General features: G+C 39.9%; 1 protein-coding gene across 1 annotated transcript; it reads right to left on the reverse strand.

Moving 5' to 3' along the window:
• Nucleotides 1–2555: 2555 nt before the first annotated feature.
• Nucleotides 2556–13256, reverse strand: LOC146482047 (uncharacterized). Its single transcript, XM_085108158.1, has 9 exons — nucleotides 12876–13256; nucleotides 10964–11701; nucleotides 10025–10494; nucleotides 9644–9825; nucleotides 8458–8576; nucleotides 7286–7544; nucleotides 5857–5985; nucleotides 4829–5185; nucleotides 2556–2874 (listed from the first exon to the last, which is right to left on the reverse strand). The coding sequence occupies exons 1-9, from the start codon at nucleotides 13194–13196 to the stop codon at nucleotides 2576–2578; spliced, it is 2874 nt and encodes a 957-aa protein (XP_084964284.1). The 5' UTR covers nucleotides 13197–13256; the 3' UTR covers nucleotides 2556–2575.
• Between the last annotated feature and the right edge of the window lie 4354 nt (nucleotides 13257–17610).

Below are 17610 nucleotides of genomic sequence, written 5' to 3' on the forward strand. Positions count from 1 at the left end.
CAGCTTGATTTCACGCCTTCGGTTCAGGAGAAAATTGTATGATAGTCTTTTTCTTCAGCCTTCTGTTACATCAGTGAAGCTTTCCTTGGAATATCAACTATTCAGTGACAATTGTCCACAACACAGCGACAATAACGAGGAATTCGCACGGCCAAACATGCCAAACATTAACATTCAAGACAGAGAGGGACAAGACCAGAGCAACAAGACACCAAAAGGCCATGACGAAGTTATGCATTAATGAATTTCAACAGTATCCATCCCCCCTCCCCAGGGGTCGAACACTAGCCTCAACAGGGCAGTTTACATCCTGTGAATTAGATATCAAAGATTTGTGGATTTGTTTTAGTGGGAAGTCCTCCCTGTAAAGACGAGAATTTGTCATATCTCTGGCTAAGATGCCATAAATGAAAACAGTACAAGACTGAGAAGACGTTTCTGTGCCTTATTTTCGTCTGACTCATCCTTAGGTAGTATGTTTACGTCAGAAACGAATAAAGAGATTTACATGAGGCCATTTCCGAGTTGCTTTTAACCTCATTACGAAAGCGAGGCTAGGAGCAAAGCTTTTCACGTGAAAATTAGTTTTGTTTGCATGTGAATGAAAACTAGTTTTCATACATAGCAAAAACTATGAATGAGGCCTCGCCGTTGATAATGGGATTCAAAGCAACTCGAAAATGGTCTTTTGTACAGTAGAGCAACAGCTTATTTGTCCCCACCGGAGCATTTACCAGTTTTCAAAAAGTAACTCCCCTGGAGTAACCAATCCTCTCCGAGTGGGTTGGAGAATGGCACTGCTGCTGTAGTCGTAGGGCCCTAGGAATAAATAAGGGTTTCCTCTTAAATTGCAAACCGCAAACGTCGGCCAGCAGTCAATCTTATGTCACTACTTAGTTAGCTTGCATTTAACTTTCTAAATAATAATTAGTCATTTAGGTGATTTATTTATTCATTTATTTTCCTATTTAATTCTTTTTGTCTGTGTTTAATGAATCTATTTTGTGTTGTTAATTTTCTTTTCCTTTTGAGCATGTAAACAACTATCAATGCTACCCACATCGAATAGCCCTTGCTAATTGTGGGTATACTATTATTGTAAAAAGTGTCTTCTCTTATAATAAATTGTTGTTGTTGTAGCAGTTTACAATTTGGAGTTCGCTGTATGTACATAATCCGAACTTAAGATTGAGAGTTACCTTTTACCTATGTATCATGGGATACTCACAAGGAACAAGATAGCGACTGCACGAAGGACAGTATCGAGGTAGCTTTTCTTTCTTTACATTCGTCTTTATTATACATAACCACTAAGGACACTTTCCATTTACCGGGATAAATCTTTAAGGAAAGCTGAAATTTGATGTTTAAACGTGGTTTTATAGTTTTCAAAATAGCGAAAAACTCAGCCGTAATTCACTTACGTCCAGACACTTTACGTTGAAATCTGAATCTCAAAGGTGCAAAGGGGGGTGGGTGTATTTTCTGAATAATTGCTTTTCGTAAAACGTGATCTCTCTAAAACCTCTTTCCCTCCTTCCACCCCTCCCCTCAAATTGGAACTTAATTCAGTTCAAATTTGGTCTTTTACGGAACTGCGAGCTTGACTTGATACTTGTTCGCCGATTCTCTGTACAATAGACCCTTCTCCAAAATGGCGGCAACAGATTTGAATGAGTTAAAATTGAACTGAATGAAAAACTGATACCAGCACTGGAAAGAGCACCTTTACTTTTGTAACTTTGCAAAGTTTCAGCATATTAGGTGTTATATCAGCTTAGGAAATGTAAGATGAAATTTGACAAATTAACAGACGTTTGTATGACTGGGGGTATACGTCATAACCCCAGTCACACAAACGTCTGTAAATTTGTCATTTTCAACTTACATTTTCTCAGCCGATATATTGCACCTGATATACTGAAGCTTTGCAGGGTTGCTGAAGTAAAAGTGCTCTTTCTAGTGCTGGTATACGTTTTTAATTTTAACTTATTTGAATTTTCGGCAGCCATTTTGGAGAAGGGTCTATTCTTCATATTAATGCTGGTACTATGTCTGTGTGACTATGGGAGCTTACTTATCAGCGTATTACTAGTCACAAAAAAACAAGCATTGAAGTATAACCAGTGTGACCAATTTGTTTTGAAGAGGCCTTGAGTACTTCTATTCATTGATTTTTAGCAAATTTTATTTTTTCCTTGGCGAGTTATTCTTACAAACTTCTAACCAAAGTTATTTGGAAAAATTGGAGTAATTCAGCCTGCTTACATGACGTCAAAACCTGAAATCTATGCAAGTTAAGGTGGATTTCCACTCTCGCCAAAATTTTACGTGCGTGCAGATGCAAATTTAGCTGGCTTTACGTACGTAAATGTAATAAGAGGTGATGTATGAGCCGCGTGCGTGAACGTAAAAAATTGAACAGCGCTCAACTTTTTACGTTTACGGAGGCCGTTCATACGTCGTTTCTTATTTTGTTTACGTACGTAAAGCCAGCTAAATTTACGTCTGTACGCACGTAAAATTTACGCGACAGTGGAAATCCACCTTTAATCATTTACTCTGTCAGCCACGCTCATCTCAGATCATTGAAGTAAACCTCCACAGTGATATCACTGAGGTTGTCAAAGATCTTAATAAACGTTGTCTTCAGGTAAGTGTTGTAGTAATAAGCGCCCGGTGTATCCTGGGAATTCGACAAAGCTGTTGCAGCATCCTCGTCGGTCGCCCCAGTCTTCTGGTTCAGAAAATATGCTTCGGCCTTCACGTAGGTTGGGCTGATAGTTCCCGGCATGCTCAGATAGAAGAACGTCTCATGCGGGATGAATTTGTCGTACAGGCGTTTAATGCGCATGCGCTTACCTCCTGGAATTCCTAGCGATCGTGAAAGAAATGATTAGTGTTAATTAAAGAGGTTTAATTGGGGGATTTTTGGGTTAAAACGGATCCGATTTTATAACTAAGGATTGTTTTACATTAGCCTGCATAAATATCTTACCCACCGAGTTCGAGGTCCGTACTGTAAGTTACGGACCGCCATATATCAACGGGAAAAAACGAAGATCCCTAACTTACAGTACGGACAGAGAAAACAAATGAACGTAAGTAAGATATTTATTATATCTCTGAGGTTAAACGTTTAAATTTAGCGGGCCGTACAGTGAAATACGGCCCGCAAAATTGACCAATCACACCAGCATACTAACTGAGAGATATAATAACAGTCGCTTATTTAGCCAAGGACCGAGAGCGAAGCGAATGGGAAAATGCAAAATGTTTATATTATAGCCGGTGAAAAGGAATATACAAATATTCTTTCTTGAAGGGAAAAAATCTATCTGATTTTTAAGAAGTGATTCTTCTTAGACACAAAAGAAGAAATTTTAACTTTTTTACCAAATTATTTTCCCGGCAATTTGCAGTTATTTCCGTAATTATTAGTCAGTGGTAGCAAATAGCTTTTATATAGCTTCTGAAAACTAGTAAATTAACAAAACTGAACCACTATTTTAGATCAAAGATTTAATAATAAAAATAGGTCACGTATCCATTAAATTGATATTGACAAAATTTGGCCAGAAAACTGCTTTACTGAGATTAAGTCAGGGGTTTAAATTGAAAGAAGTGACCTTTCCAATTACTATTCGACGAAAATAATGAGAAGACATACAAGGCTCTCAACTATATACAAGATGTGCCACGGCCTCCTAGATGGGGACTGGGGGGATTATTTGATACCAAGCAGAGAAAAGAGGACTCGGGGAAGCCATGATTTTAAATTTGTTGTACCGAAAGGACATAAAGATATTTTTATATTTTCTTTCTTTCCCAGGACGATTACTGAATGGAACAAACTTCCAGCAGAAGAAACTGTTTCCAGCCAATATCTGTATTTTTAAAAGTAAACTAATTTAATTAAATTCTTATTGGTAGATTAACTTTTATTGCTACTTTGTATATTTTAGTATAGTTTTATTTATTATTATTTTAAAGTTGGCGTGATGTCCCACGACTTTGCCGACATAACGACATTTAGATTCAGATTAAGATTTAGTTTACTAATTACTTTGACATGTAATGCTTGATGTGGACAATACAAAAGTAAATTGTACATAACTGCGATGGTGACTCAATCGTCAATTCTCTTATTCACAGCCGGTTTAAACATATGCGTTTCCCATTCCATTTCTTCAAACACTACAAATGATCTACTCTCAGTCAGTTGGCTTGATAGCTTTGCAGAGCACTGCACCGGTACCGCAACGATCATGCGTTCGAATTATGTCAAGCCTATTTTTTTCACGCTCTCTTTAGGCAAACATAATTGCAGTAGTCTCTCATTTATTTATTCTTTCATCTACAGTTCAAATGTACGACACGAAACCGAGTATAAAATTGAAAATTCTGGCAAAATCTTGGTATGTGTTTTGCGACTTTTCATCTAGTGATTGCATCATGCTTAAAAACCATCAGAAATTATTCCCATTTTGGATGAAGATGTGACCAAACGGTGTTATTCCCATTTTAGATGAAGATACCAAATCCGGGTTATTCCAATCATGGACGAAGACGTTACCAAACAGTGTTATTCCCATTTGGGGCGAATTAAGACGTTACCAAACAGTGTTATATTCCCAATTGGGGCGAAGACGTTTCCAAACAGTGTTATATTCCCAATTGGGGCGAAGACGTTACCAAACAGTGTTATATTCCCAATTGGGGCGAAAACGTTACCAGTGTTATTCCCATTTGGGGCAAAGACGTTACCAAACAGTGTTATTCCCATTTTGGGTGAAGACGTTACCAAACAATGTTCAAGTAAACTGACCTTCATGTGTGATCTCAGTCAAGCGGTATTCCCCTGCTTTCTCAGCGTTGTTAGTAACGCCGTCATCATCAAGATATAGCTTATAGCTACTGTTTCGTCCTGGATAGATGGTGAAGGTGATGGGGTTCATCTTGCCCTGAGAATACAGCTCTCCGATGTACTGCTCTAGCTCCCGTTTGGGAATAATCGCACCCTCTCGGACGAATATGGCGCAGTTATCTTTGCTGGGGTCATCCCAGGGGGCATAGAAGTCTATCTCCACACCTCCATCGACAGGGGCTTCAAGTGGCATCTCGTCATTTGTGAAGCGGTACCACTTGCTTCCAGCGGGGAGGTACACGGCTCGGCTCTTCTGACCTAAGGCAAGAGTGGTGAAGGGTGTTTGTTGTTATTGTTTGTTCTTTTAATACCAATAAACGTTTTTTCTAGGTGATAGATCGATTGAATAACTGATGTAGTGACTGACTTACTGTCTGTCTGTCTGTCTGACTGTCTCTTTGACTGACTGACTGACTGGGTGACTGACTAAATGAGTGACTGACTGATCATAACTGACTGACTGACTGACTGACACACAGGCTGACAGACTGCTCTCGAATGACCTGTCGACCGAGTGACTGTCTGACTGACTGATTGACTGACTGACTGCCTCTCAAATGACCAATCGAACGAGTGAATGACTGACTGATTAACGATCGAGTGATTGGTTGATTTCTTAGAAAATGGTTTGTTTTCACGAAAATTCAACTTTGTTTTATCAAGAAATAACGTCAATTTCCATCATGAAAAACGACTCCAAAAATTGTATCCATAAAAAGGACGAAATACCAAAATAACACAACACTCCAAAATATTCATGTAATACGGTATGTGGAACAGTCTGTCTAAAAAAAAAAGACAGCTAAAAGTTCTTCAGTATTTTTGCCTATTTCAAAGCAAGCGAAACAATTTTGAAACTAACGTGCACACTCAAGCATCGACACAACCCCTTCCCTTCCCTTCCTTCCACCATAAAAAGAACAGCCAACCTGGATTGACTATTGGAGCCACGAAGATGTCTTTTCCCAAAAAGAACTGATCATCCAGACGGTTAGCAGTGTATCCATTGAATCCCCAACCATGGTCATCATCAACATATGGATCAATGTGGAACTCTCCTGTTAAAAAAAAAACTAATATTCGGTACTCGACAATAATGCTGTTATTCAGATAAAGTAGTAAACCTTTATTTAACTAGGGTAATCCCGTCAGAATACAAAAAAGTATATCTGTTATCAATAGGAATCCTACAATGGGCCCTGTGGAGCTAATGTTGGAGCTAATATCAATGGGCCCTTTGGAGGTAATGGTCTTATGGTACAAAAAAAAACCCTTGCTGGAGAGCAAGCTACGCACTGGGACATCCAAAACAAAGTGACTTGAATTCAGTCAAATTTGAATTTTCTTTGTTTGGGATGTCCCAGCGCGTAGCTTGGTCTCCAGCACAAGGTGTTTTTGTACTGGCACATGACCATTAGCTGCAAAGGGCCCATTCCTTCAGATTGTACAGTTCAAGTTAAAGGAAGTACTTAACAAGTACTTGCCTGCCGTGTTGTTTTTCAGACGCTGTACTAAACGATCTACAATTTTCTTTGAGTCTCTACGATGAAGTTCTTTAGTATGACTATTTAATGGAAATTCAATATGGTTTTATATATATTATGGTATGCAATGTGCATCTAAAGCCCTGGTCAAACGGCGCATGATAGTCAATGGTAGTTGATGGTAGTCGATGATAGTTAAAGCTCGCGCGCTCGTTTGACCACCAACTATCATGCGCTATCATCGACTATCATCAACTATCATTCACTTAATTGAGCGCCTTCAAATTCTTCATGATAGTTGATGATAGTTTTACCCGTTTGACCACGCGCATGATAGTTGATGATAGTTCTTCGGTCAGCTGTTTTCTCCACCAGCGCTCTCAAGGTTAATTTTCAGTTACTTCTTCCAACAACTGAAGAAAAACGAAGCAGGCAGATGCTTTCTTTCGCCGCGAAAAATTCATCCCTGTGAAGTTGTTTGCGATGTTGACACTCGGCAGGTGCCTGACACTAGAGGATCACGGTAAACTATCGTCAGCTATCACGAGTTTCTTTGAGCCGTTTGACCACCCGCTTGATAGTTGATAATAGTGGATGATAGTTTTGACTATCATCAACTATCATCGACTATCATGCATGCGCCATTTTACCAGGGCTTAACCAGCGAGTCTGGACAAAACTATATACAGCGTAACAATGTTCAAGTAAAGAATACTGACCGAGCAGAAGTTATCTTAATTCTAGTTTGCCAACTTCAGATTTAAAACGGTTTTGATTCTCTTCGAACCCATTAAGCTTAAGAAAAGCCTATCCGTCCTTATAATGTTAATTACTGCGCATGCTCATAAATATGCCTTTGGTTTTCCTTTTCCACCTGGTTTGATCTCGTCCATAAACATGGGTCTGCAGATCGGCTTCCCACTCAGTGTGTTTTCATACATGGCATCATAGATGTACTGAATCAGCCTGTAGCGGAGCTCGATGTACTTGCGGCAGATGGTGGGGACGGGTTCTGCATACATGTAAGGCTCCTGATATGGCTTGTAATAATTATCATAATGATTACGGAACCACGGAAGGAAAGCGCCCATGATGGTCCAACGAGCGAGCAACTCAGGATCCACAATCTGCCCCTGTTATGAGGCATCAAGAAATTTGGTTAGCGTAATTTTGAGTCAAGAGACTATCCCTTTCGTCCGACCATAAATGGTGAAGCAAAATAAATGGAGTACTTTAAACGACATTATTGGTCATTCACAACAGGAAAGTGACTATCACATTCAAAAGGCAACTATTTCATTTACTAGCGATAATTGATATCCCGAAACAAAAATACTCTAATGATTGGTTTCATTGTTCACCACTAAATTTTCATCCACACAAAAGCCACTGAGACTGCTATTTGTAATTTACAGCTCATCAAGTTGGCTTTTACAAAGAAAGATTGAAATGACCAAGACAAACGAAAAACGTACGGGATGAAAACACAACAAAAGCTTCCATTTTGTTAGCGAATTGGACAAGCAACTTGATTTTTTTTCTCGGACGAGTACTATCCATCCGGGCATTTTCGCCCAATGAGAGCTATGCGCTGGTAGGGTCTTTCTGCCAATGAACACTATCATGCCACGTGATCAATGAAAACCAACCATGCAGATACATTATTAATTTGAGCTAATGAGATTGGGAGGAAAACTGATGTTGAGCTATGACGTATATGTATGGGAAATAGTTTTCAGTACAACAAGCACACTGTGGAGGGAGGAGTGGGGCAAGAACGGTTGGAAATCAGGAGCAAATGAAGAAGAAGAGGAAGAAACAGAGCACATAGCTCCGTCCATTTCCTCGACCCTTGTTGGGAGTACTTGAGCACTGATAGCCTCCCTCGCACACGCTCTTTTGGCTCATCACGCAATCTTTCCTCCCCAACAGACGTTCGTTGGGGAGGAAAGATTGCGTGACGAGCCAAAAGAGCGTCTGGGAGGGAGGATAGAGCATTAAGTGCAAGACCAGAGTAGTTTATCCTAGCGGTTTGCTAAACCCTACCTGCCAGGCTGCACAGAAACCACCAATGTCACATCCAGAAACAGGCTGAGCCGACAATCCAATACCAAGGATCAGCGGAATGTTCATCTGCACGAACTCCCAGTTTGACGTGCTGTCACCTGAACGCATAGCGATCCATCATCAGTTACACAGAACAACATATGATGTTGTTTTTTGAGTCTGTGAATGATATCCTAAAGCGTGACTATTCAAGTGAAAGCTACTGAGCAGTACTTCCCTGTGGTGTTGTTTATTATGCTGTACAAGGTGGTTATAACTGGTGAGTTTGTGGATGAAATCCAGTGTGTGATCATTCAAATGGAAGCTGAGATAATAAGAGGGTCTCAATTCGGGGAGGGGGGGGGGGGGGGGGCGAGGTACAGGCTATACCTTTGACGGTTGACGGTTGAATTTTAAAGCTGTTGACGGTTAAAGTTAATATTAATTTTTGTGTTTTTTAATATTAACAATTGTGTGCTGGAGGTTGCATTGTGGTCAGAAAAACGTTATCAATGTAGTAAAGTTGTTGGTTGTGTTTAGACGCAAATTAAGTGGAGAAGACGATAAAGTGAGTATATTTTGGAACATGGAAACGGGCTCACCAGTAAAGCGATTCTTTGAGAGCCAGAAGTCCGTGATGAATTGCTGAAATACCGATATTTGAAAGACCTTGAAACCGTTTGACGGCTAATAACAACTTGCGTTTTTGACGGTTGAAGGTTAAATTTTAGGCTGTTTGACGGCTCACGGCCAGTTAACCCCATTGAGACTCTCTAGTAATTTCCGATGATGCTGTTTATTATGCTATTCAGGTAGCTCTACGCTTTGAGTATGTAAATGACATCCTAAAGTTAAGCCATTCAAAAAATGATCTTAAATTTAGTTTCAAAACGAGCTGGTTACGTTATTGTCTTATGCGAACTAGCTGTAGGCTTTGGGTCTTAAGGTGAAATTCTAATAGGCCATGGCCATTTCCAAGTTGCTGTGAACCTCAGTATAAAAGTGAGGCTCAGTGAAAACCTTTCATATGAAAATTAGTAGTGGTACTTAGCCTTGCTTTCGAAACGAGGTTCAAAGTAACTCAGAAATGGCCTATTAACGTATTTCCATTCAAATGAAAGCTATTGAGCGGGATTTATGTTAGGTTCACAAGTGGTATTTGTAATTTGGGGTATTTTCATCAAACCTGTCCACAGCCCAGCATAGCGATGAACGCCAACAAAGCCACCTCGTGCGATGATAAAATGACGCTTGTTTGGCTGTAGACGCTCCAGTCCTTTGTACGTGGCTTTGCACAAGTTGTAGTTATACAGACAGCGGATTTTTGCAAATGGCTTCTTGTCGTGATGGCTGCTGTTTTCTGCATATCTAGTAGAGAAATGCAACATGATTAACTTATGTGAGATACAGGACCAAATGCATCACACAAACATAATGCAATGCGCACGCTCTCATAGAACGGAAAATAGTTTTAGTTAGTTTGCGCTGAAAGTACCTCGCCATTTTCGCGTTTTCCCACCTTTTCTTAGATCAGACGTCATCTGGCTGTTACCTAATGACACCTTACCTTGTCCCTTCATTATCACTGATCATTAAATCCATGGGAAAAGACAGCAATGGACAGTCAGGCTGATGAACGCTTGCTTTCATCGCCGGAGTGGTCATGTCTTGCCACACAAAATCCAGCCCCCAGTCCAACAGGTCACGGTACTGTTCACCCCACCACTTCTGTGCATCCAGCCGTCCCAGATCAGGATAGTGTCCCCATGTCAGATGACCACGCCCATAGTTCACGTTACCAATGTACGGGTCATGGCTTCCGCTGCCATCTTCACGGGTGTTTATCACAAAGATCCCCTCTACTTTGCCGGTGTCCAAAGCTTTGTAAGGACTGAAGTCGCCATTTTCATCCTTGTTACAGCTAACGATGGGTGTGATATTGGTACTACATTTGAAGCCCCAGTCGTGCAGAGCATTGAACATTTCTTTAGGATTCGGGAACTTGGTCTTGCTGTGCGTGAATGTGCGATAATTATCCTGCAAATCAGAACGTTATGTTGCACTATAGAGTTATGTGGTTATTGGGAAAGTTTTACTACTTCGATTTTGGTTAATATTTTGGAATTTAATGTTAGAAAACTTTTCTCTATTCAGTTGTTTTTACAGTTCTTTGTTTTTCATTTGTGCTCATGATGTGAGTCAAATTTCAAGGAACAAGTAAGATTATCTTTACATACTAAACACTTTATGCTGTCGTTGTTGTTCAGTCGCCCTCAATCACCAAAAAGACTTAATATTTACAAAGTCATCGCGATTACTGATTTAACCTCTATTCGGCAAATTACATCTTCGAGAAGGCTTCCAACATTATAAAAAAGCTTCTTTGAAGCATTTGATGACCTTCGTACAAGGTGGATGAATTTGTGGTTTGTTACAGTAATTTCGGTAATTTCAGTACTGTTTATATAACCGTTGGAATATCGTAATAATAAATATAAAGCCCTACCTGCAAATCGACATCTATATGCAGCCCATCAATAGGAATCTTCCACTGGCGGTACTTAAGCCCAACCTCCATCAGTTTCCATTTGGTGTTGTAGTTTGGACCGTAGCCTCCCTGATGATATCCAAACACGTATTTGGGCTTAACACGAGTGCGTCCGGTGAGCTGCGTGAACTCGTTAAGTACCTCGGCCACGTGATTCCCAGCAAAGAAGTAGTAATCAAGCTCACCGTGAAGCGCGCCGAAGTAGTACTGGTCGCCCTGCCGAAGATTCACGAAAGTCTGCGAAGTGCTGTCGACCAGGATACCGTTAGCGTACGAAGGCCCAGTGAACGCTCCTTTAGGACTCGGGTTGTATTCGATGAAGAATGGCGAAGATTGGTACAAGGGTAAGTTGGGATTTAGCGGCCCCTGTACCTCCCCGCCAGGTGTGAGATCGGGTGCAGTGTAACCAAAGTTATCGTAGTTGAAGAAGGTCATGGCGGCACCCACTTTCTCACTGCCTCCTGTATAATGGCCATAGAAGTGTTGCTTAGGAACACGACGCTTATCAAGTGTAGCACCAGCTTTCTCTCCAAACCCATAATACTGAGCATTGGTAGGCGCCATCTTGAACTGAGCAACTGCTTCACCGCCATCTTGTCGATTAACGTAGACAAGATTGTAGTCTTGGGGATCGGCATGGATGAGCTGTCCTGAGCGATACACCGACAGAGCGTACTTCCTCAAGTTGACACGTACCTGTTGTGAAACAATTAACTGATTCAATTAAGTTTTGGAATTGTCCCAATTTTCTACCGCTACTGGTAAGGCAAAAAAGTGGGGAGTGCCATGAATTCAAGAGGCCTTCGTCAACTTCAATGAGGAGGTTCTAAATATACTGAAATCGACCTCAAATGAAGAAATTAACCAAGAAAATTCGCGCTGAAAGCTCCAACAAGGTTTTCATATGAAGCGTTGTCTTATAAAACAGACTTCGAAGGGAAGTGCTGAAAATAGCCTGCTATCGCCCAACAATGGGATGGGATTTTTATATATCAACAGTATGTTAAAGAAAATTACTGAGCAACACTTCAGTCATTTTAACAGTACACGGGTTTTGAATTCTTAAGCCAGCATACGCAACATAATAAACAGTTCAGTCTAAAGCAAGGCAGTGCTCAATAGCTTCACTGGAACAGCCACACTGAACGATTTCATCTACAGACCCAAAAGTTAGAACCATTTTGTGTAACCTATAGCTGATTACCGATAAATAAACAGTAAACAATTACCGTAAATCCTCGAATAAGCACCTAGGGTGCTTATTCAAATTTGGATTTTCTCATTACTCTGCTTTAGTATTCTCAGGTACTTCCCAGGTACATATTGGGTGGAAATACAGTGAAGATGTCCGGGACCTCAAAGAGCGATTATTCCAGAATTTGTGGTGCATGACTTTAATTACTACTGCCTATGTCATTAGCAAGTGTAAACGTACAAGATTTACAGTTAATATGTGCAAAATTTAAAGGCTTAAAGTAAAAATGTGAATAATTGCGTTCGACGAACAAAGAACGTACTTCTAATACAGATTGGAGTCGAAACGGTATGAGACAATAACGTTGATCGAATGAATGGATCTTGGGACACGTATCTGGCATCCCCCGCAGATTTTGCAGGGGCGGATGACATCATCGTCAACTTGGCAAAGGAGAGAGAGCCTGGGATCGAGATCATCGAACGCACTTCCTAATCTTTGATTATTACGAGTACAGTTTTATATAGAAATAGATGAGTATATGTTGTGCTTGTATTTTATCATGTTTTATAGGAGTCCCTGTTTAGTAAGCCTTGTGGGATGCTAGAAGATAGACACATTAACAAAGTGATTCATTGATTCATTGATTGATTCTCGCAATTCCCTTTAACACACCTCAATCCTCTTCGTGCGAATCCTCAACATTCCTCCTTGCTCCTTCACTTTGATCTCTGACGCCTCAATGTGCTCCACCTCGGTTGCAGGGGAGCGGTTTTTCACGTACGGAGCATTAGGATCAGGATTGAACCGAACGCGGAAGGTAGTGTGAGACAGGAAGTAAATGTAGATCTTCAGGCCTCCACCCAGATAAAAAGTGAATTTATCCACCACTCCTTCCTCTTCCTGGATCCACTTCGTCACCTTTCCCACACTGATCCAGTTTACCCGGGACTCTGGCGTAAACTCATCCGGTGGAACATAGCGATACGCGGCCATTGTACTTTAGTGATTCGCTGATGCCTTTTCTGTACATGTGATAAATAGAAAGTGTTGAAATGTTAAGCAAAATTTTTACTAGCACTCTCTGAAGGCCGGGGGCATTGAAAGGATTACGAAAACATCGAATGACTATTGTCTGATATCCCATGGCCGCTAAACCAATTAAAACTCAGAAACGAGCCCACGCTGGATATGAGATATGGCGAAGCGCCGAGTTGGCTGTAATCATCTCATATTATGACCGATAATCGATAAGCCAATCAGATCCCTGGAATTGCATCATACACTCATTCAGTTTTTTTTTTATAAATGTTAGCCAGTGCATACAAAACTTCTCTTTAAGGACTGAAAAAAGGGTTTTTCAGTCCGTATTGATCTTAAAATGTTTCTCCGAAAAGGAATGGTACCAAAGGTTTGTCAACACGACATAACTTCCCCGAAGGACACACAGAAAATACATTTTGCTTTATTGCTATTAATTACTGCTGACTTTAAGAAATCGTGCAAAGCTTGTGGAGTGGCTTAAGCTTTTCTCTGCAAAATGTTAGTCAAGAACGTTAAGAAAGGAAACTGAAATAATATCGCGACATTTGCCTGTTAGACCGGCTTAATGTCAAACGTATTTTAATGTCAAATAATGTCTTAATGTCAAAGGATTTTATTTTCCATGGCACCAACATTGTAAACCCGTCAAACAAATTGGTTTAATTGTTTTTACTGAACAAAAATATCATGACAAAAAAGTTATTGTTTCCTTTGCATCTAGCGAACATGTTTTAAACATACTCTAGGGAGTCGCCGTAAAACCACAGTCCAAATTGCACTGGAGCAGGTTAAAATTCGAGTTACGTCCGTGCGAGTTCTAGCTTTCAGTCTGTGGATGAAATTTCAAGGTGTGACCGTCGGAATAAACCAACACGAGAAAACAAAAACCGAAGGAGTCTGGTAGTTGTACACCATCAATGAAATGAAAATGTCCTATTACACTTCAGTAAACGTGAAAAGCTTACATGAATAGATTTCCTGAGACTGGTTAATTAAAACGAGGCTTTATGCAGAGTAAGCAATGAGAAATAAAGACGACACACATCGAACTTACGTCACAAACCAGCTTCGAGTTTCATACTGATGAAACTGATGAAAACTTGGACATTTTTTAACAGTTTCAAACGACGAACATTAGCCTCAATCTTTCATTGTTACAGGGCAGAGAGTAGTAGCAGCTACTTAGGCCACAACAATTAACGTGAAGTTCCTAATATATTGTGCACTTACCGCAAAAGGATGTCAGCTTGTCCAAGTGACTGTACTTTCTTGGAAAACGACCCAGCTCAGAGCTAAAACTCAGCGAATTGCAACTTCGGCCAAAAGAGGTTGGTGACAAGTGAACAAGACGAAGCCAGACAGTCTTATACATGTACATATTTCTGGCTAATTGAGGCTTGCAAGCAGGCGTGTTTACCCTTGGGTAATTATAGAAACATTATCACCTCTTGAAGAAGTTTTAAATGTAAACGAATCAAGGTTTAACTTAATGTGAAAGTAACGATTCCAAGCAGAACCTAATTACAAACTTGTTTTCTCTCGTCTTTATGTGAAATTCACTGTCTTTCTAATGGTTAACATGAAGAGTGACAAAATCGATAAGACAGTACAAGGTCACATCTGATTTGTGAATATTCCCCAAGGAAAGGCATTAAAAACTAAACAAATTACAAACCTATTTTCTCATGTTAAGATGTGAAGTGCACACTTTTCCAGCTCCAAGAGGATAGTTTGTCTTCCTCGACTTAAAAAAAACGGAGGAGGGGGGAGGCCAAATGTTGACCCGATGACTTCGCTGTCGTATCCATTGAAAATGAAGAAGGGTGGAAGGGGGGTGAGGGGCATTGGTTTTCCCTTCGAATGCGTGTGGGGAAGCAAAACAAAAAACCGAGCCGAGCCGGAACATCCCAGCTCTAGGGGCTATATAGAAGTCTGAGAAATCTTGGTCTTACACCCCTTTCTCCTCCACTCCCTTGCCCACTATCAGTTTTATTCTCCGACTTTCTTTCCACAATTTTTTGGCGTAGATGTCTGTTTCGGTTACGGTTCAAAGTGTTTTACAGTTGTACCGATTTCAATTACTCTTGACATCAAGCCAAACTAGCAACTGAGTAAAATTTCTTACAACAGCAAATAGCTTTATTGCATGATGGTCAATTCACATAGTATCAGTTGGTTATATTCTAATTTAAAGGGCGCATTTTTAGTTTATAATGGGTGAAAGGAAAACGATTTAAGCACAGAGCTGGTGAGAGAAATGGAGACGGGGGTGTAATGTTCTGCAAAATATGAAAAAAAGTCTCTTGATTTCTGGCCTTTTATTTGATGCATATATTTGTCCATGGTGAATTCGCGATTTACAAAGCAAGTATGTGTAAAAATCATTATTTTTAATTTGTTAGTTAATTTTTACTTTCGGCTTCAGATAAAGAGGGCACAATAGTGGAAGTGGCCAAAAGACAATATAAATCGGCTGGTTTGGTTTGCCAAGATCTCAAAAACCATTGTTGCAATTGAACGAAAGCCAGGACATTGCGGTTAATGGCACAGATCCCCGCTAACTCACCTGGGCAAAGTTGTTCAAACCTGATTAAGCTAATCCTGGGTTGAAGCGAATTTTGATTTAAGTTCAATTACTAATCCATAAGCAATTGCAAAAGCTTTTAGTCCCCTTCTTTCACCATTGGCTTAAAATTAGCTTTTAAATTTAAATTCCAATGAGCGAGATAAAAAACCTCGGTTAAAACTTAATTGGGGATTAGTGTTTTTAAATCGACTTTCAAACAACCAGGCCCTGAGATTTTTCAAGTAATCGCATTCACAAGGACAGCCATGCTAACCTGTCCAGCCAATTCTCAAGACCAAATTCAGCACTAGAGCAAAGTTGGTCATTAGAACGTCGATTTTCCCTTTATAAAATTATGTTACTGAAGTGAGGTCAAACTATAAACTGCTTGTATCCTAAAAACAAAACAAAACAAAAAAAATGCAAAAATGATGGCTGAAAGTAGAATCATTTGATCCATTCTCGTTTCTGGGGCTGTTTTTCAGACAAGAACGTCTAAGCGTTCAGTACCAGAAACGAGAATGGGCCTAGTTAATCCTGGATTAGTGTGAGCTTTGAGACCAGTTTAATCGCTAATCAAGGAAGATTCTTCCAAAAGATTTTTGTCCTTCAGTTTCAGATGGAAACCTCTGTTAAAATTTAATCATGGATTAGCGTTGATTGACTTTTAAAGGGACTATGTCAGCTGAGACACTTGCGCAGTAGAGTTCAGTTGTATCTTATTTGCATACAACTCGTCACGGGATTTTTGCTTTTCTGGCATTGCAAAAGCTTTACAAAATATAGCAACAAACAGCTCCTGTTGTTACTAAAGAACGTTTGTAAATAAAAAATTCAGTTAACTTTCCGAAGATGAACGCGATTCAAACAGATGAAAACAGCTTCCTGAACTCTCTAACAGTATTTGAAAAGTTTGGCCAACGATTTAAAAATGATTTTCATCAACGTGTGCATGCGCCTGGGGTGACGTAATCCGTTAAATACCAGGCTGAACGCATTTTGGCAAACTGAGTCATCCTGGGAGGGAAGAGCGAGAACTGGATACTACGGGAAACAGAATATTCACCGTCGACAGGTGCATGCATATTAATATAAACCTGCAAAAAAATTAGGCCATACACTTTAATATAGTGAACATTATGTTATGTATATATGTCGCAGACATTAATGTACAGTATAATAATTATGTAGAAAACCTAATAATTCTAACTAATCAGACTAGTGCTTCCTCTATATAAGCTATGTAGGTACAGCTGTATGTGCAGCGTGCAGCTCCAAAGGATATCATAATGGTCTTTGAGCCATTGGTCTGAAATAGGGTATGGATTTTAACCATTTTGGACTGAAAGTCTGAAAACTGCTATGGTTTTTACAGAAAAGAGACCAGGTGTGAAAATTCAGGGCCCGGTCAGTTGTTCAAAGCCCAATGAAGCTAATCCTGGATTAATGGGAACTTTGATTCAAGTTTAATTACAAACCAATAAAGATTCTTCCAAAAAGATTTCTGTCCCTTAGTTTTGACTTACACTTTTCTTTACCATTAGCTTAAAATCAGCTTTTATAAACATTTTTAACGAGTGAGATGAAAACCTCGGTTAACTTTTAATCGAGGATTAGCATTAATTAGCCTAGGTCTGAAAATGGGTAGGAATTTGGAAGCCAGGTCTGAAAAAGGGGCCAAAAAATTACATATTTTGTTTAGAAATAGGATCAGAATTTGGAGAACAGAGCTGCTTACCCCCTCCAAAAATTCTGAAGAGTTACCCCCCCCCCCACCTCCTCTGGGCACTTGGGGAAGTA

The sequence above is a fragment of the Pavona decussata genome, unplaced genomic scaffold (genome assembly GCF_977016875.1).
Source record: "Pavona decussata unplaced genomic scaffold, jaPavDecu1.1 SCAFFOLD_48, whole genome shotgun sequence".
Classification (NCBI taxonomy): domain Eukaryota; kingdom Metazoa; phylum Cnidaria; class Anthozoa; order Scleractinia; family Agariciidae; genus Pavona; species Pavona decussata.